The sequence below is a fragment of the Lycium barbarum genome, chromosome 10 (assembly GCF_019175385.1).
Source record: "Lycium barbarum isolate Lr01 chromosome 10, ASM1917538v2, whole genome shotgun sequence".
NCBI lineage: Eukaryota > Viridiplantae > Streptophyta > Magnoliopsida > Solanales > Solanaceae > Lycium > Lycium barbarum.
Window position 1 is genome coordinate 12,243,545 of NC_083346.1, and position 21,472 is coordinate 12,265,016.

Here is a 21,472-nt window from a genome sequence, read left to right on the forward strand (position 1 = left end):
GGATCTACCTTGAACACTCGTCTCTAATCACAAGTATTCTTTTGCATTCCAGCAATTCAATTTTCAAGTTCTATCATAATACCCAGTCTCATCATAATTCAACACTGGACAATATTTTGCAAAGATTCGCGCCAATCGTTAGTCATAAGGTGTCATAATTGTCCAGAACTACACTCGACCTGATTCTCGTGCAACCCGAGATATGTAGGCAACTCAGAGGCCGGAATTCGATCATAATCCTCTCAAGTTTCCTTTAGCCGGGACAAAATAGGCTATTGAGTCAACGTCTTTGCCCGACAACTCTTTTCATCATTACCGGGCAAAGAGGGACAAGTTGTTAACACCCAATTTTGTCCCGCCTCTCCTCCGAAATACCTATTTACGCTTTTAATATTTTTGAAAAATAAATATATATATATATATATATATATATATATATATATATATATATATATTATATTTTACTATAATTATTAGACTCTTATCAATACCGGCGTTTCACTATTCTATTACCGCACTAATTGTTGTTATTATTATTATTATTATTATTATTATTATTATTATTATCATTTTCGGCATTTTACCAGCTTACGCACACGCATCGCATTTATCTTTGCATAATTAAATAATAGTGTTTATTTACTGTGGATTTTCGAAATATTATTACACGGCTATTACAACGCCATTTTTTATCTGAGCACTAATAATTGCATATTTTATATTAAATAATATTTTAACACAAGTTATTTAAATAGGTCTTTTATTTAAATGTAGTAGCCCAATCAACCCATACTATTTTCGGACCAATTCATAAATCAGTCCACATTTTAATTCAACCAGCCATTCTTTTAATTCACTAGCCCAAATCAATTAACCCACATTTTATCCCAGCCCACTATTTTAACCCAATATTCAGCCCACTACCCGAATTCACCCGGCCCGACCCGGATTTTCATTTAACAAAGGAAACCCTTTTAGGGTTTCCCTCATTTTCCTCCATACGCCGCCGCACCCCCGCCGCTCCCTGTTCTCTCTCTACCCTCTCTCTTCCGCTCCTCCTCACCCCCACTTCACTCTGTCCCCCCACGCTCCTCTCTCCCACGCCTCCGCCGCTCCCACTTCCCTCTGTCTCCCACTTCCCTCTGTTCCCCACTTTCCTCTTCACGCTCCTCTCTCTCTTCTTCGCAACAAACCCTAAATCGCCTTATAAATAATCATTTCCAAATCAGTTTTAGAGAGGACTTTTGATTGGTGAAACCCCCCAAGAACCTAGGGGATTTTTTTGGATTCACGAAATTTCCCTAGAAGTTAAAGAGTCTTTATCAGTTTTAAAGATTTTCTGGAAATTGTTTCGAAAAAATAAGAAATCGTCTCTGTTTTTTTACTTTTAGCCTTTTCTACTGCTTCGGTTCCGAGTGAATTCAAGCTCGGGTTTTTTGAAGTGTTTCGAGTGTAGATCGGAGATTCGAGGCCTCACTTCGCTGCACCCGAAGAAGGTAAAACCTCTTCCTTATCATTTAGTTTTCAGCAGTTTAAGAGGTGTTTATATGTTTATATGCTAGATTCGGTTTATGTTTAGTTAGATATGCTTCTGTGTTAGTTTAACATGTGGTTTTTTTTGTGTTTATCTGCAGTTGTTTGTTATGTATTCGTTAGTTGAGATTGATATTTTGTCCTTGCTGTGTTAGTTAGTTTAAGGTTGATAGATTGTTTTTCATATATATGTTAGTTTAGGTGATTATTTATGTTAGCATTAATCAATATATGTTGTTCTAGGATTGATGATAGTTAACATGTGCCTAGCTAGATGTGGTTTAGCTATAATTACTCATGTTGGTCCTGCCCTGGCTTTGAATTACAAATTAAGTGTTTTAAAATGTGAATGTTCATTTTCAAGAAAGGATTGGGAAAGGGACATGTGGTGAAGTGGCAATCTAAAACTACCTAATTAAATATATCTGTTAGGCATTCCCTTTTTTTCTTTTTTTTTTCTAGTCGACGTGATTCAAGACAAATCAGTTTATGAAAATATTTGTTTCCCTCCCAACTTATTATGTTTGTTTGCTTAAGAGTATTTCATGTCCTGCTATTAGGATTCAAGCTTGTTAGTTTAATACCTAGTAGCATTATTGCAATAAGACTAGAGGATATTCATTCCCTTGTTAGAAAGTATGCCTCTAATTAAATCTATATCATGTGGGCTGTTCTGTTTTGGATCTGTATACAACAGTACATGATTTTCTTTAATTTGCATATCTTAGCATGATTTCCCCCTTGTGTTTGTTCCTATTTAGTATGATTGGCTTCTGTAGAATGTTAAGGGGGATAGGCTCAAGATATTCAGTTTCATACTTATATGAATGTATATCAGTTGGCATATTTTTCAGATTAGTTGTATTTAATCACGCATTATCTCGCTATTAGTTCAATTGCTAGAATGGTTAATATCAATTTGCCATTTAACATGTTTAGCTTATTGTCTTAGCTTAATTATTGGATTAGTCTTGTTGTGTTTTCTCGTTTAATAATTGTCGCTATGTGTGCAAAATCAGTTCATTTTCTTGGTAGTATTTGGCTTTAGCCTAAACCTATCCATGCCTAATTTAGCAGGTCTGCGAGTCTGTTCAGGTTTCCTCCCTATTTAGCGTGATTGGTAGCTTGGTTGAGCATGTGTAGTCACTTATCCATGACTGCTCAGTTTGTTTGTGTTTAAATGTTGCTTAGCTTGATTAAAGTGTAGTCAAATATAGTTTATTCAAGCCAGTATGAATCAATGGAATGATTATGGGTTTAATGTGAAGGCATAACATAGCTTGCTCATTGATTTTGTTTGTTAGTGAAACTCAGAACATCTTCTCTGTTTGGGTCATAAACCTTTAAGTTCAACCCTTGGCTATTTAAAATTTGTGCTGGCATTCTGCTGAAGCTTGTGATCAATAGTTGAAATCAATTCTTTCCCTATAAAGATTAATAAGAACTGAATTTATTTGATCGTTCATTTGATATGATTTGATAAATGGCTTCGCTAATATGTATTTTTGAAGAAGAGAAAATTGAGTGAAGTCCACTCTTAAGGGTTGAAGACTGTCACTTCTTAGAATATGTTTGATCATAACCATCTCTAATTAATTCTTTAAACCCCTTGTGTTCTAATCCAGTTAGTTTGGACAAAAATTTGGAAGAACTTAGTTTTAAAATAATGGAGTTAGATTCCTTAGTAGTGGATGCTTACTTAACGTTGCTTATATGTTCGTCTGAGAAATTAAATCATGAACTTCTGCATGATAGCTTAGAGGAGATGTTCAGATAAGTTGGCTTTTTTTTTTTTAGTTAAAGTGTCATTGTAAATTTCCTTGAAATCTTGAGAATGTCTGCTCATTACGATCGTTTTATATTGGTGTGAGTTCCAATCAGTTGTGAATGTGTATGTATGAGATATACATAAATTGACACAGCATATACACAATCTGTTTTGAATTTGTATTTTTTTTACATGTTTAACCTTATTCATCGATTAGATACTAATCCTTTTCCTTTCATTTTTTTATGCATGACCATCATATACGAGTCCGAGGGGCTCATTCTTCCTCCACATCCGGTGTTGGGCTAAAAGCCCAACGAAATCTTTTTCGCGTCCAGCCAGTCCGCAGCAAAACAAAAGAAACCGAAATTCTGGGCTAAGGCCCAATAGCGTGAACAGTTTCTCAGCAGTCCTAAAGTGGGCTGAGCCCATTTTAATATCATTTGCCCCTTTATTTCATTTCATGTATTTGATTTATATTTGTGCAACTAACACTTGTTTGTTTCCTTTGCCAAATGAACCTTACTAGATTAATATGAGACTTAGTTTTTAGTGAAAGGGTAGTTAACTTAAGAAAGACCAGTTCACTCCATAAGCTTCATTTTTCTTTTATGTCAAAACTATTTATAGCATCTAATATTTATTTTATTTATTAATTTGCAAATAGCATGACGATGTATTTTGAGTTAATGGAATCATATTTTATTCTTACTATCATATACATTTTCTAAAGCGTCACTAATACACAAATATAAACTCAAGTATATTTTATAAACATTGATTTCAAGATTCATCCAATTATATATATTTTTTAGCCGAGCATAGTTAAATAAAGTTAAAAAGAAAACTCATCATCTTTTGCATTCTATTTATAAAATAAGTCTGTGATTTTCTATACCACTATACTCATATAATGTCATTCTATCCTAAGTTTAAATTGGCTAGGTCTTCTCTTAAAAGCTTCTATTTATATGCGAATCATTATATTTTGCAAGTCTCATTTTTAAAATAACATTATTATTTAAAGCTTAGCAATATTTATAGTTTACTTTAAATAACATTCGAAGTCTCTTTTTGTGCAAATTATCCTACAAGTTTTGTTTTAAAAAATAGCATTTTTATTTAAAGCCTTAGCATATTTTTTAAATCTTATTTTAAACAGCATTATTATATTTTTCTTTAAAACTTTAGAAACATTATAAGCCATTTGCTTAAAATTTAAGCACCTTATTTAACTTTAATTAATTAACCTAAGTTTGGCCGGATAATCGTAGTTAACGGATTCTAAAGGATGCCTAACCCCTTCCCTTTAGGATAATATAGAACTGTCACGCCCCATAACCCACCCTAGACGTGACCGGCATCCGACGTCACGAACAACATCGGAAGAACCTAAACAACACAATAATGATACTTGAACCCGCCAGGTTCAACATTCGCCTCCAACAATTTATAAATTAAATGCAACACATCATGAACACATGAATTAAATCAGCGGAAGTCTTTATAAGTAATAGCCATCAACGTGGCAAACACCCATTAAGTCGTACGAGACTTTTGACAATCTACCCACAATTATGACAACTATCTATGGAGCTTCTAAGAGACATAACAGTCGTCAAACCTCGGGACGCAGCCCGAAAATCTAGAATAATATACGAAACAGGAAGTGTTCCACGAACAAGGATGTGGGTTCACCAAATCAACAATAGCAGAAAGTTCTCTTAAGCGTTGAAAGTATCACGAACCTGCTCTTCTTCGTTACCTAACATACCATAAAAAAACAACAATGGTATGCCTGAGTACTTTCGTACTCAGTGAGTGCCTCGGGGACAACAAGTATTATGAAAATAAAATATAATAATATATAAAGAAATCAGTTCTGAAAAATGATATGAAATCAATATACGGACAGTTATTCAGCTTAGGTATCTCGATAATAAATGTCAAACCCCATTCATAAAGCCTATTGTCAAGTTACAACTTCAAATATGCCCTTTTAATCAATTAAGATAGTCATCAACAATTCCATAAGAGGATAAGAATGTCACACATGCCAATATAGGCCCAAGAATCAAGCATATCGCGCATAGCGCACCACACTGGAACATATAATTCTCGGTGGCTATCCTTCCTCCCGAATAGCTAGGCATAAATCACACCGAACTATGTAGTACGCGGTGGCTATCCTTCATCCCGAATAGCTAGGCATAAATCACACCCCGGGTAGCGAACCCAGCGGTGGCCACTCTTCCTCCCGAATGGCTAGGCAACAACACACTAGGATCCATAGTGGCTACCCTTCCTCCCGAGTAGCTAGGCCAAACACAACAACAAAGTCCATGGCATAGAAGCCGATTCACCAATTGTCTCACAGTAGTCATATCGTCAATAACATTTAAGTTCATTACACATATCGATCAATGAAAGACATATCAATTTAACTCTTTACCATTTACCATGCCAAGCATTTCACTTACGAATTCAATATCACTACAAGCCACTCACAGGAAACAAGATAGAAAGCAAGCCACTCACAGCCAAACTAATCAATCAATCGATACTCCTGGTTAGGAAACCACGAAGGCTAATCGTCCTCTGGACTAACACAACTTTACCATACAGGTCCAAAATACAAACAAAAATACTAATCATGTCATATTACTAAATTATCAATCATGGCTTAGAGCCGAACCTCACTTCTCAAGTCATCATCTCAAATAGAGGCATTTCAAGTTACCACCGATTGAGAATCTTATTCAAATTTCAAATTTAAGAAACCCATTTTACAACAGAACAAGTTGAAGGTTTAACCTTTAGAAGATGAAATTCAATCATCCAATAATGGGGAAAAGCGAGTTTCACAAAGTAGTATAGTTCGTGTAAGGTTCGACGCGGGCTTGACCCTACACACGCATGACCTTGTTTAAAATAAATCATCTTTGTAGTCAAATTATCATTACGGACCATTATGCCATATTGAAAGAATAAGTCATTCCAACCAATGTTTGAAAACATATAACTTCTTTACGAAAGATTTCCATGCTTTAAATCATCAATGAGAATATCATTACCAACCCTTAACCATCATTATTAAGCATCTCTTATAGAGGAAAATATTCATAATATCACATACATATATAGGGTTTATTACAAACTAGGTTTAATGTGGGCTTGTCCCCTCACACACATTAACCATTATTTAAACATGAAAAGTTCAAGGAACATGAAAAGATCGATTTTCATTTCATTCATTAAAGGATCTTGAAATTTAATCCATCCTTAGATTACTTTCAAAATAGCCCAATATACCTTCAGATGCCAACGCTTGTATACACTTCTTTATTTCCGTATATCGATATTATAACAACAACAAAATATTGTCACAAAATAGTCACGAAAATCATATAAAACAGCCCCAAAATAGCGTCACAAAACAGCCACAAAATCATATAAAACAACCCCCAAATATCGTCACAAAACAGTCCGGTATACGCTTTGTATACAATATCTTCATACACCTTATTCTCCCACTCTCAAGAACAACAACTTACCAACAGCATACACAATTACTTTATATCAATATCCAACCAATACTAGCCATTTAATCACACCAAAACAGCACCACAAATCATTTGATATCCAAAAATTATAACCAAACTTTTCAATGCCATTTTCTCTATTCTAACTCGTCAAATCTATCAATGATAAGGATAAAAACATCATTAAAATCTTAGACATACATTAGGATTTTGTATGAGAAGTTCACCCTTTTTATTCAATAAAGAACTTTTAAGAAAAGAAGTCATGCATTCCAAAATAAGATTTTCAAAAGAGACATATAAATTACCTTTATATTCAAAAAGGATTTTATTTGTAAAGAGACATACAAATCACAATAATGTTTTTAAAAGGGAGACATACCTTAATTTGTTAAACAAGATTTAACAATTCACTTTTTCTATTGAAGAACACCCAAAAACTAGCTCGAATCAGTTTGGAAGGAAATATGTTGCAAACCCTTAATTGCTCCAAAACTTGAATTAAAGACTTGAATTTTGGAGAAGATTTCCTAAATCTTGATTCTTGAATCTTGAGATGGGTTTTCTTGAAAACCCTAGATTAGGAATGATGATTTACTGATTAGATTACAAGGATATATATTAGAATTGAGTTGGAATAATTAGAATGGACTTACCTTGGTGTTCTTGATGTTGGAGGAGAGTAGGAGGTCGTTCTAGGGTTTGAAGGAATGAAAAATAATGAGTTGAACTGATATGGATGAATATATATTGTTCTGTGAAAGTGAAATTTACGACCTGAACACTGCTGGTCGTAAAGTCAGTTTACGGGCCGTAAATTGATTTACGGACTGCACTGTGTCGCTTCAGTAAAATGGCCATAACTCCTTGGACATATGTCCGTTTGACCCCCGTAAGATACCGTTGGAAAGGTATTTCAATGCTCTACAACTTTCATCAAGGAAGTTTTCCCAAATTCGAAATAAGTTTTTAAATACGGGTCGTAAAGTGAAATACGGTCCGTATTTAACCGTATGACCTCAAAATGTCAAATTCCAGAATGTTCAGAAATTCTTGGTTTCAGTTTACGGGCACTGTTCATGGTCGTAAATTGAAATACGGTCACTGTTCATGGGCGTAAACCACCATATCACAACTGAACAGAAAAATTTCAATTTCCACATTCTTTATCTGATGTTCTAAGTCTAGGATCGTGGTCAAAACTTTCGTTAAAGGTACGGGGTGTTACAAGAACCCTTACCTAGAATCACACTGATTAAGCAGACTATTAATGGAGGTTTAGTTAGTTTTACCTTTGTTAATAAATTAGGTGTCCTAATTCACCGTTAAATTAATTAGGTGGCGACTCCTTAAATAAAATAAAACAGGAATCACCAAAACGTTGTACTCCTGATTTAACCCGGTTAAAATAGGGTGTAACACCAAGAACATTCTGCATTTGAATGGCCGATTGAAGCTCGGCCTCGAGGGTGCCATTTGCAGCGACCGTTTCCTTGAGTTCATTCTTTAGATCCTCGCACATCCGAGATCTGGTCTCTGCTTTCTCTTCGAACACCGCGACACTCTCCCGATACCGGGCACTCTCAGATTCAAGAAGCCGGTTCCTCTCGGCCAAGCTGGAAGCATCCGATTTTACCACATCCAGCTCCTCCCGGAGTTGGGAGAAAGCGGTCTCAAGCTCATCCAGCTTCGAGCAAATTTGAGCGTTATCCTGGTTAAGGCCGATCTTCTGAGCTTCGAGGCTCCGGTTATATTCGGTCATGGCGACCAGCTCACTCCTCAGCTGACGGTTCTCAGCCTTTGTTGCGTCAAGCTCGGGCTGAAGATGGGAAAGAGCAACTGCTCGACTCAGCTCCTCCTCTTTCTCCCGAAGAAGATTCGCATACTTCTCCGTTTCCCGGCTCTTGGCATCCAATTGGCCCTTAAGATCATCCATCTCTTGTTGGGCACGGATAAAGGATTCGTTGGCGAGCACCACGCTCTGCAAAATGAAGTGAGTTCAAAGTTATCAGCAAAAGTGAGCAAGGCAAGGTTAAGGTTACCAGCAAAGTTATACAAAGACGATCAAGAATCTTACCCGGTTGGCCGCGTGCACACTCTCGTTGATAAGGCACCGCCAAGTGACCCCGGTCATCTTCCGCTTATCCGAGTCCGAGACAAGAGGCCTCAGATAACTGGCCATACCCACCGGACGGGAAAGAAAGCTGCAGTCCTCAGGGACAGTAACCACAGCCAATCTTGTTCTCCTCGGCTCCACGGTTGGGGCCGGAAAGATGCGCACCAAGCCATCCCTGGCCCCAGATTCAGAGGTCCGGTTGGAAGACCTCGTGGCCCGAGGGATCATAAAATGTCCGAACCCTGCGGCTTCGCCTGTAGCGGGAGGAGTGCCCGAGAACATATCCTCGAAATCATCGGGTCTCGGAACCGAAGTCGAAGAACTTGGAACAGCACCAGTATCTTTGGCAAAGCTCGTTGGTCCCGTGGTGGCGGTAAGACCGCGCTCGGGCGTCGTATGAATATCAGTAAGGACTTCGGCTTCCGGGACCGGCCCAGTCTTTTGACCGAGCTCAGCAGCGGCCACCTCTCCGGGCCTCCTTGTCCTTTGCAGGGGATTTTCTAGTTTCACCTGAAATGTCGACAAAGTCAATCGACCTTAGAGGAGCCGGGGAAAGAATTTCTTCCGCACCTGTTCGTGAGACCGGGACTAGAGGCCCCTCAGCAGCGGAAGGGAGGGGTGAGACGGCAACGGCCTCCTCCGAGATCGGAGCCACAGAAGGTTCGGCATCGACTCTTCGAACTATAATATCGGGCTCTGGTTCATCCCGCAAGGTTCGTGTAACGCTTCTCGCCCTTTTCTTCTTCGACTGCTGCCCTTTGTCCGAGGGCTTTTTTCTTTTGGCAGCAGTAGCAGCAGAAAGGGCACGAGATGCACCCGCTGTGTCAAACTCGGACGCCGACGTTGTGGGTTCAGCTGTCGACTCCGATCTGGGGGCTACCGAGCCCTTAGACAAACCTGAAAAATTAAAGATACAATGAGTACGGATAGCAGGAGACATGGGGAATATGGGTAGGAGCGAAGTACTACCGTAGCTTGGCCAGTTTTATTACGCCACCCCGGAACAGCCTTGGGGAGTATAAGCGTATCAGATGGGCCAGCGTGAACTCCTTCTCGGCATTTTTGGCCAATAACCGGAGACATGCTACGACCCTCCAAACGATCGGGCCGATCTGAGCCAACGTCACGTCGTAAGTCCGACACATGTCGAGAATGACCGGATCCACCGGTGGTTCGAGTTTGAGAGTGAAGGGGTAAGTGTACACGTACGGGAACCCTTCTCGATGGTCAGCAACAGATTCATCTGGTCCGGGGGCAAAAACCCGAACCAGACGGGTGTCCCACCCGCATTCGGCCCGGACTATGTCTAGCCTTTCCTCGGTAATGGACGAGGGGTATCGCCTCACGTCGAATCCCCTATTGGACATCGAGGAGGGTTTTTCAACCTCGAGATCTTTGTTGAAGTTGGGCTTTGCCGGTATAATATCCGAGGCCGTGGGCTCAAAAGTGCTTTTTATTTTGGCCGGAGACGCAGGTTTGGAACCCGGAGAGGAAACCGACGGTACATCATGGGAAGTGGTTTCAGACATTTTGGAAAATATGGAAGGAAGAGGGTTCAGAAGAAAGCTCAAAAAGATTGAGGGAGCTGGCGATTCGAGGGACGACAAAATGCAAACCAACACTCAAACGAGAACAGTTAGCAGAAATGGTGACAAAGTTGCCCTCCTTTTTTCACGTAGTATGTGTAGTAAATCAGCAACAGGTTGGCTGAAGAGGACAAGTAAATATGGTGAAGTTGAGAAAATGCAGTGAGAGTGAGAAATGAAGAAGAAATTAATCGTGAAAGTGTTGAAATGAAGGGGAAAGGAGCCTTATATAGGCGTGGAACTGTGACGGTTACGGTTTCCCAGCCAACCGGGGGATGCCACGTGTCTCCCGTAATTAATGAGAAATGACTCGAAGCGACGTGCGTGCGGCGGTTGTCAGAACCGGCCACTCGGGATCTGACACGTGGCCGATAAAGGGGGAACGTGACGCAACCGTTCCCGCCAAAATAAGAAGATAACGATGAACCAACGGAGTCACCGGTTTCGTGGTTTATCCACTTCCCGTTACTCCGATAGATCGGTGATCCGGGAAGTGTGGGGGCTATCTGTATACGGTAAAAACCGGATATGATTCAAACCGGTGAATCGGTGAACCGGAGGAAGAAGGGAGCGAGAGCATACATGAAGACTTTCACTCTGAACTGGAGGAACGCTTGTCCGGAACGGATTGGGATGACCGTTGGTCCGGGTCCTCCATCACCGAGTCGCTCAAGGCCGTTACCCCGAGTATCTGGGTCGTTGGTCCGGTACAGCCGTTGCACACGAGCCATATGTCAGTGGCGTTCTGTAGTGGTCAACCACCAACCATACGTGTGTCAGACCGTACGGTCAACCTAATCCTACCAAATCCATTCAGAGTTGTCCTTAGTATTATTATTTTAATGGCTTGAATTGTATAAGGCCCTTGGAGGCAACACTATAAATAGAACCCATTCTCCTCCTTTGGGGAGGTTGGCTCATTCATTTTCAAGAACACTTGTAACACCAAAACATATATTCAATCTTTCTCTCTTTCTCTCTAAAATCTGATTCCATAGTGACCATTTGCATCCTTATTGTACTTCCTCGAATCAATATTGCACGTCATTCAACAAGCATTAACACTCTTCATCAATTGTGTTCCTATATAACATCCATATACTCTATCCCCCACGACATTAATTGAGATTCAAACACATATTCTATACACACTTATAAATTCAATTGGTTTCCTGAATCCAGGGTAAACAACTTCCACACAACTTCGTCAAGAAATATACCATGAATTCGGGTAAATTTTTGGAATTAAAGTACTCTAATTTAATATTTTGTGAATACCATATACTTCCAAAATTTTAATTATTATACTACGAGAATTTGAATTATCTATTATTTATTTTTACAATTTAGACTAGTAACTTCTTACGTGTCATATCATTGATCTTTGGTCCTCAAGCTGGAAAGGTGAGATTATTAAGAAACAAGGGTTAGCTCAGAAATTTTTTATTATGTGTGAGATATGCCATATAATATTTGTGTGAGGGGTTCATTAAGTGACAAGTGGACTGTGGGCCTCTTCTCTATTTTAAGGCTAAGAAGAGAGAGAAATATTAAAGTGACATGTTCCCAGCAGATTTGTGTTAAATAAAAATATATTAAATTGGGGGTCCACTTACTCTTTAATGCTCGTTCATTCCGAGGGTCCGGAATCAAAATGTCCAAAAAAAATCACTTTGAACTAAAATATTCCAACAAAAAAATGTTATAAAATTAGCTTTAGCGCAGTAATTTACTGCACTAAAGCAGTTCACAGAGTCGGAGCCGTTAACTGCTTTAGCGCAGTATTTTACTGCGTTATAGAAGCAGTTAAAAAAAATCTATAACACAGTAAAATAATGCGTTATAGAAACAGTACAAAAACAAAATTGGCCAACTTTATTTTTTGCAACACTTAGTGTTTTTTTCCATACTTTGACCAATGACTAGTCGTGTGTCAAGACTCCGAAATGTCAATATTTTCTATAGAACCTGATTTTTTTTCTACGTACAATAATGTAGGTTCAATACATCAAGGATACGTAAACGTTCGGATCGTCATTTTAGGGATTGAAAAAGTACCCGAAGTAAGTTTTGTTTGTAAACTTTAGGTTTAAGTTTTCTATATACATAGACGTCCATTTTTGTTTGAAGACTTGTTGTCATTAGCTTAAAGTTTTTTATTTTTAGGTTTAGATTTAAGTGTGTTATTTTTTAAAGCGTAACTTTATTTCGAATATACGCGGTTTTTTGCGCTCGGACGTCCGATTTACACGAATTTTTTTTTTTGCAACATATTCGAAAGAAAGTTACGCATTAAAAAATAACACCCTTAAGGAACTTAGTGTTTTTTTTTTTTTTGCATAAAAAGATCGCAACATCTTATTTTAATAAATCTTTTTTTTGCAGCGCTTAGTGTTTTTTCCATACTTTGAGCAGCGATTAGTCGTGTGTCAAGACTCTGAAACGTCAATATTTTATATAGAAACTAATATTTTTTTCTGCATACTATAATGTAGACTCAATACGTCAAGGATACGTAAACGTTCGGATCGTCGTTTTAGGGGTTGAAAAGGTACCCGAAGTAAGTTTTGTTTTAAGTGTTTTATTTTTTAAGGTTTTGTTTTATTTTTTAATCAAGACATAACTTTATTTTGAATATAAATATAATTCTAAAAAATATAGGGAGAAAAGATAGTTGTAAAGTGGTCAAACTTTAGATGGTCATAACTTTGCGCTCGGACGTTTGATTTACGCGTTTTTTTAACTTGCGTAGTTTTCCGAGATCTATGCGGAAAAACTGTCGCAAGGCGGTTTGGCCGAGCCAACTTTTAAAAATCAGGTTCTATATAAAATATTGACGTTTCAGAGTCTTGACACACGACTAATCATTGGTCAAAGTATGGAAAAAAACACTCAGTGTTGCAAAAAATAAAGTTGGCCAGTTTTTTTTTTTGGGTACTGTTTCTATAACACAATATTTTACTGCGTTATAATTTTTTTTTTAACAGCTTCTATAATGCAACAAAATACTGCGCTAAAGCAGTTAACGGCTCCGTCTCCGTGAACTGCTTTTGCGCAGTAAATTACTGCGCTAAAGATAGTTTTGTAACTTTTTTTTTATTGGGGTATTTTGGTTCAAAGTGATTTTTTTGGGGACATTTTGATTCCGGACTCTTCATTCCAAAGAAAAGGAAATGACTTTTCTTCTTCAGCTCAATGTTCCATCTTCTTCCTTCTCAACTAAATAATGGAAATTTTGTTCCAACTAATTTTTTCAAAAATTAAAACTACACGTCTAGCCATGGTAAATTAAACATGCACTTTCTTTGAAGATTGGTGTTCAATTTTGGTTGTCATCCTTGCTGATACTAAAAGAAAAAGTTGACATCTGCTGCTAAAAGAGAATAAAAAATTAGTTCCAGATCTTGATTTTTTCTGTCTAAATCTAGCTCAATTACTTGGATCTTCTCCTGCCACTTCCATTTTATCCTGGTGGTATATATGTACCAAAATAAGGTTTAGCTCTTCATTTTCTTATTTGAAAATTTGACAACAGAATGTGATTATACAAATACAATTTATTTGAAGAGAAAAACAAAAAGAAGAAATAAGTTTATAGATTTATACATTTAGAAGAGAGTTTCTTGTAACTTTACTTGACTTTTGGGTGTCTCTTTGAGAGTGCACTGATTAGCAATGATGTATTTTTTTTGGGTGAAATTTACTTTATTTGATTTAGATGTGATTTGAAAAGATCCCAAATAAAAGGATGGAAAATGGTGAAAAGCTCCCACCATTTCTATTATACGTATTATGCCGTGTTTTCTTTTCATTTGATTTCTATTGTACGTATTATGCAGTGTTTTCTTTTCATTTAATTTCATTTGTGATTTGTAAAAGTAGAGAAGCGGCCCACAAATAGCACCAATAATGTTTCATGACCACTGGAAAAAAAAAGAAAAAAATAGCACCAAGAAGTAAGGATGAAAGGGTTAATAGAAATGGGACTCACACACTATTATTTTTTAATAAAAAAATTTCCTCACATGCCAAATCATATTTGTGTCTCACCCGCCATAAAACTTTTCGTTAGCTCACTGGTGAGCTATCATTCTCAATTATATTCTGGAAGGGTAACATCCAATACTCACCAAATCTTTCTTATCAAAGGTCACTCCAACAAATAAAAAAAAAAGTGGGGTGTAGGTTAATACCAATACGTGTCATCCAACAGCGCTTCAAAAATAATTCTTTATATATGTGTATCTAAATAATATTTTTATAAAAATAAAAATAATATAACCGCTACCTTGTCAGCGCAATTACTGATACTATTGTTGATATACACAACACGCTGATATTTTATAAAAGAAGTTATGCATCAAAACCAATACATTTCTAAACCTAAATTAATTGCTAGTTAAATTGTCATAATAAATCAATACTGCTTGCATACGCCCGTAGGTTTAGGCAAATCAATAATTTCAGACAAGAAACCGTGTCCTAAGATTCGTATCACATATATTCAGTCCCCACTTATCAACTCTTTTTACTATAACTGATAAGATCACTTAACACAGGCAATAAATTATTGTCTTTTCTAACTTTAATAAAGGTTTTTTGTTTAGAGTGAGCAGATCGATTCAGGAAGAACAAACAAAGGCTATAAAACAGTGGGAAATATTTAGAATACAAAAGAAATAAGATCAAAGTTCTCTGCATGGGAGTTCTTGAATTTAGACAGCAAAAATGGGAACCAATAAAATGATACTTCTCTTCTTCTTGGCCTTCTACTTTTCATGCGGTTTTTATCAAGCCAGGATTTTGCCCTCTGGTAATCTTTTTCCCCTTTATACTCCTTTATATCTAGTATTTTTTATTTTTTTTTGCCTTCGTGTTCTTGAGCTTATGCAAATTTTGTAGAATTGTACTTTCTCCTCTTTCAGTTTAAGTCAAACTGTTGAAGTGCTACTTTTCATAATTTGATCCAGTTACTTAAATTGGAAGGAAAACTTTGTATTTTACCCTATTTTAAAGTTCTATATTTCTTTTCCTTTTTTCATCTGAATCATAGAGGAGGAAAGTAGGGGCAGATTTAGTCAACAAGCAATGGATTTATTTGAACTCAGTAACTAAATGAACTCGTAAATGACTTAAATCCTGTATATATGATGGAAAAAAAATACTACTATTAAATAAATATAAACAATAGATTGCCCACAGGTGTTGGAGTATACTAATATGATGAAAATTTCTTGCTCCTTATCTTCCGTGTATTGTATATACTGAACTTTTAGTACTTATTTTTAATTTATTTTGCTTAATAATGGCTTGAGATGAGCTTTAACAAAGTGACATAGTCATTGATGATTCATATAGCCGATCCCGACTTACTTGGAATTGAGGCATAATTGTTATTATTAGTGTATTCCGTATATTTGTTGTATATAAAAGCCATATCTTTAACCAATTGTCACTTTTCTTGAGGGGTGGGGGATGGGGGCTCTTTCTTTGTGTTCCTTATTTTAAGGTGCCTTAGTTTATTTGAAGTCGAATATCTTTTTCTCAATATGATGACATTTGAGGATTTCAGTGAAATTTCAAACAAATACTAAATTTTGAACCCCATAATAGTATAAATGCATTGGGTTTAGTGGTGAGAACATTAAAGGTTGAATCCTGTCAAGTTTAAATTCTGAGTCAACCTCTGTTAATATTGTTATAATAATTGATATATATTGTACAATCTTTAATTCACATAAACCTTCTTCTATTGCAGATAACGAAGAAGTAATAGTAGCTGAACAACTTAATAATAATCATAATGTTGATGGAGAGACAACCATAGCTGTTAACAACAAATATGGCCATGTTGGAGAGGCTCATGTTGGTGGTGGCAGAGGAAATGGAGGGGAAGTAAATGGCGATGGATCTCGATCTCCTTCGAATCAAGGATCAAATTTCATACCAGTTTATGCTGCAAATGCTCACCACAATCGTCATCGCGGTGCTGCAAGCAGCCACAAAAGCCACAATCAACATCTAGTCTTATTCGCTACAATGTTCTTCGCTTGCCTTTGTATTTAAAGACCACGAGCAAATCGCATAACACATTACAATGAGGTCGTTCTGGATCTCTGACTCGTCTCATTCTGAGCCGTTGGCATGTTTGGCATCGAGCTTTGACCCTTGTCTTGATCTACTTAGGTTATAATTGTGTTTTTGTTGTACATGAAAAAGGTTGAAAACCATGTTGACCTGTCTAGTGATTGTTGTGTACTCTGTTTTTGCCTAGACTTTGATTAGGCCGCGGAGATGAATTGTTAGGATGTGCTTTTTATGTCTTTTACTTTTCCTCTTTTTCTCCTAAACTTCCCCTGTATAAGATGTTGATTTGATAAGCTTTATACTAGTTCAGTGTTGGAAAAAATGTACTCTACAAAAAAGATGAAAATACTAAAAGAAGAACAAACAATGACACACAAGATACAACTATTAACAATTAACAATAACGGAAGATATAACTATTGGAAGTGAAAAACCGATTCGAGGCACGCTATGGTTGACGCTCTCTTCAGAGTAGAAATTCGCCTCTATCCGGGTGCAATATCCGAATGACGTTCTACTCCCAAGATACAACGAAACACTCAGGAACTTTTAATGTGTACTCAAATAAAAGTTCCGAAGAACTCTTAATCTCTCAAGTGCTTTCTGTAGAAAAAGAAGAGGCAGAATGTAGAATTTTATGTTGCAGGAATTTTGTACTGCTAGAATATTTGTAATGCTGGAATATTTTCTAAGTGCTGAAAATCTACAGGAAACCTACTATATATAAGGTGTAGAAAAACCTAACACGCCTTTTCAAAGAAAAGTTGCAACCCCTGAGAATAGAAGACACCTATTCACACTAGGAATTTTGAATCACCTAAAATTAACTAACAATCTCCCACATGATTCAAGAATTCTAGGATAACAAAGAAGCCTTTTATAATGCAATCAGTGAAGGTGTATTGTGGACTTGAACCTCACTTAGTATGAGAAAATATGATCGGAAGGAACATAGTGACCTTGAGTCTTGAACTAGAACCTTTTAGTCCGCTTCATTTCATCATACACATTATATGAGATTTTTATTGAGTTCGCTTTAACGGCCTTGCGCAGTATCTTGATTCTTGAGTGCTCTAGAGAAAAGCCCAATCTCATAGGTTGCGGCCTCACAATCACACTCAAATAGGTGAATTCTTCAAGGATATGTGTAACGGAAGCAGATCCTGCATATTATGCTATGAATTCATTCAAAACATGTGCTCTTCCTAGCCGTTACATTAAGTACCATGAAAATCTCGATGGGACTAAGAAAGTAAGAAAAATTATGGCACTTCTCCAATTACTTAATAGCTTGTTGTTACCACATTGAACCTTCGTCATGGGATCTCCAATCAGTAAAGTTGGGTTGCCACTATTAGTAATTACAGATTTTGGGGCTCAGTCCCATCTCTCTTGAGAACACTATGACTTGTATTTTAGCAAGTCCTTTCGTCAGCGGATCCGCGGTGTTTCTCGAAGAAGGAATGTAATCCAATGTGATTACTCCATTTTTAATCGAACTCATAATTGTTTTTTTGCCTCAAGCGGAGATGTCCTTTTTGCTCATTTGAGTTCTTTTGCTTGCATTTTGCAATAGCCACTTGATTATCACAGTGAATACAAATTGCAAGAATTGGCTTCTCAATAATTGGAATATCCATTAGTAATTTTTTTTTTTGCCATTTTGCATGTTCTGCGATTGCATCTAAGGCTATCATCTCAGATTCCATAGTGGATCGAGAAATGCATGTTTGCTTGGAGGATTTCCATGCAACTACACCCCCACCTAATGTAAACACATATCTAGTGGTAGTTTTTGTTTCATCTAAATCAGAAATTCAGTTTTGCATCACTATAGCCTTCAAGCACAGCAGGATATCCTGGATAATGTATACCAAGTGATATGGTACCTCTTAAGTATTTTAATATCTTCTCTAATGCCATCCGATGATTTTCATTAGGATTACTTGTGTATCTACTTAGCCTTCCCACAGCTTGTGCTATGTCAGGATTAGTACGTAGCATTTGTGAGATACATAAGTGTGCCAATAATTTGGGAATACAACAATTGAGAAACAGGCTCACCAACATTTTCCTTAGTCTCACATTTGGGTCATAAGGGGTACTCACAGGTTTACAATCATACTTATTGAATTTCTTCAATATTTTCTCTACATAATGCGATTGAGTAATTGTAATACCCATAGGATCTCGTTGAATCCTAATTCCATTATAACATCTGTTTCTCCTAGATCTTTCATATCAAAATTATTTGACAAAATAGCTTTGGTTTCTTTAATAATATTCAAGTTGCTGCCAAAGATGAGAATATCATCAACATACATACATAATATAACACATCCCAGTTCATAAGTCTTGCTATAATTGCCTATGCACGAATCGGTTCGGTTCGGTTTTGGCCATCATCGAGTTGAAATTTCGAATTTCGACTTTCTAAAATTCTCACCCAAACTCGATCCATTCTAGGTTCAATTCGATTCGTTTTTTATTATTTCGGTTCGGTTACACAAATTGATTTGTTCAGTTTATTCGAAATTTAAACAAATAACTATTTCATTTCAGTTTTAGAGTAAACATAACAAAAAATAATGAGATCCTAAATTTGCAACATTATAACAAAAAAAAAATCATAAACTTGCAAGCATAATAGCATATAAATAGCAAAACAAGAGCTTGACAACTTGTGCAAGCATACAAATCTGCCAACACCACATTATATATACCCAAATTAGTCATATTAGTCACTAGTGTCATATAAATTCGGTTTGTTCGGATCGGTTCGGTTGATAATTGAAGCCAACTGTATCTGAACCGTTAAACCGTAATATTTTACAATTGCATTTGTAAATTGAAATCGAATTGTATTATCCAAATTGAATTATCCGAATTGTTTCGAATCGGTTTGGAAATTTGGATTGAATCGATTTGTGCACGGGCATAGCTATAAACACACTTTTCTGAATCATTTATCGTAAACCCATTTGATAATATGACTTGGTCAAATTTCTCATGCCATTGTTTGGGGGCTTGCTTCAACCCATATAAAGATTTTATTAATTTACAAATCTTATTTTCTTGTCCAGGTATAACAAATCTCTCTAGTTGCTTTATATATATCTCTTTTTCTAAATTACCATTTAGAAAGGCAGTTTTAACATCCATTTTATGGATCTCCAATTTATATATGGATGCCAAAGCTAACAACACTCGAATGGTTGTCATCTTTGCTATAGGAGAATAAGTGTCGAAATAATCAAACCCTTCTTTTTGAAATAAGCTTTTGCAACAAATCTTGCCTTAAACTTTTCTATTAACCTATCTGGCTTAAGTTTCTTTTTAAATATCCACTTATAGCATATAGGTTTGCACCCCTTTGACAATTCAGTCAGAATCCATGTCTTATTATCAAGTGAAGACTTCATTTCAGAATTTATGGCATCTTTCCAAAATACTGAATCTATAGATGACGTGGCTTCTTTAAAATTTCGAGGATCTTCTTCTTAGATATGTATAAAAGTCATGTCCAAAATGTTTCTCTACTTTTGCTCGTTTGCTTCTTCTAAGACCTTCTACGTTGTGTTCATCTTCTTTACCATGCTCTACCAAATTTGGAGTGCAATTAGAAGGATTTGGTTTATTCAATGTACTTTTAAAAGGAAAAATATCCTCAAAAAAATACAACAACTCTTGACTCCATGATAGTGTTGACACTTATATTTGCGATTTCAGATTTTATTACTAAAATCCTATAAGTAACACTATCCTGAGAATAGCCCACAAGAACTCCATCAACCGTTTTTTGTCCTAGTTTCTTCCTTTTAATTTCTGAAATCTTCACTTTTACCAAGCACCCTCACATTCTTAAATAACTCAAAATTGGTTTCCTCTCTTTCCATAATTCATATGGAGTGTTCTCTAAATTTTTATGAGGAACTCTATTTAGAATATGTCATGCTGACACTAACACCTCATTCCAAAAATTATTAGGGACTCCAGAACATGAGAACATCTAATTTATCATATCTAATAAAGTTCTATTTTCCTCTTTGCAACACCATTTGATTGAGGTGTATAAGGAGGAGACACTGAGGAATGATTCCATTCTCACTACAGAAATTAGAAAATTCAGCATAAATCTATCTGATCAAAGGATCTTTATTTTCTTTTCCTTTTAATTTTCAACCTCATTTTTATATGAAGTAAACATAGCCAACACTTCATTTTTTGTTCGAATTTGAAATACATAACAATACTTGAAAAAATCATCTATGAATATCACAAAGTATCTTTTGCCATTTCTAAAGTAAACTTGAATATCACAAACACCATTATGCACCAATCCTAATATACTAGATTCTCTAGTCACAGATTTAAAAGGTTTTCTAGGTAATTTAGATTGCACACAAGTTTCACATTTTTCATGCAAATTTATATTAGATTTTGGAATAAGATTCAGATTCATCATTCCCTTAATTGAAGTATTATTAACATGTCCTAAATGACCATGCCATATATCATAGGAATCATGAGAAATATTGAAAAGCAAAAAATTAGTACTATTTTTTATATTACTACTATCATCACGAACAAACAACATTTGAAACATTTAATTTAAATAGACCCTCAAATACATATCCCTTACCACAAAAGACTCATTTCTACCAAGTACAACTTCATTAGACTCGAATAGTAACTTATAACCATCCTTAATAAGAAGAGAATCACTAATAAGATTTTTCCTAACATCTGGCACGTGTTGCTTTTTATGAATCGTCAAAGTCTTTCCCGAAGTCAACATCAAATTTATCCTTCCTTCTCCTTTGACTTTTGCAACTGCAAC

General features: G+C 36.3%; 1 protein-coding gene across 1 annotated transcript; it reads left to right on the forward strand.

Moving 5' to 3' along the window:
• Positions 1 to 15,091: 15,091 nt before the first annotated feature.
• Positions 15,092 to 16,895, forward strand: LOC132615121 (uncharacterized). Its single transcript, XM_060329692.1, has 2 exons — positions 15,092 to 15,358; positions 16,304 to 16,895. Exons 1-2 carry the CDS (start codon positions 15,274 to 15,276, stop codon positions 16,609 to 16,611), a joined length of 393 nt encoding a protein of 130 aa, XP_060185675.1. The 5' UTR covers positions 15,092 to 15,273; the 3' UTR covers positions 16,612 to 16,895.
• Positions 16,896 to 21,472: the final 4,577 nt, after the last annotated feature.

Excerpts from the sequence above, each read along its gene's own strand:
- LOC132615121 (XM_060329692.1), top strand. The coding sequence starts at position 15,274 with ATGGGAACCAATAAAATGATACTTCTCTTCTTCTTGGCCTTCTACTTT. Across the intron at positions 15,359-16,303 it reads AGCCAGGATTTTGCCCTCTG|ATAACGAAGAAGTAATAGTA; the intron begins GTAATCTTTTTC and ends CTTCTATTGCAG.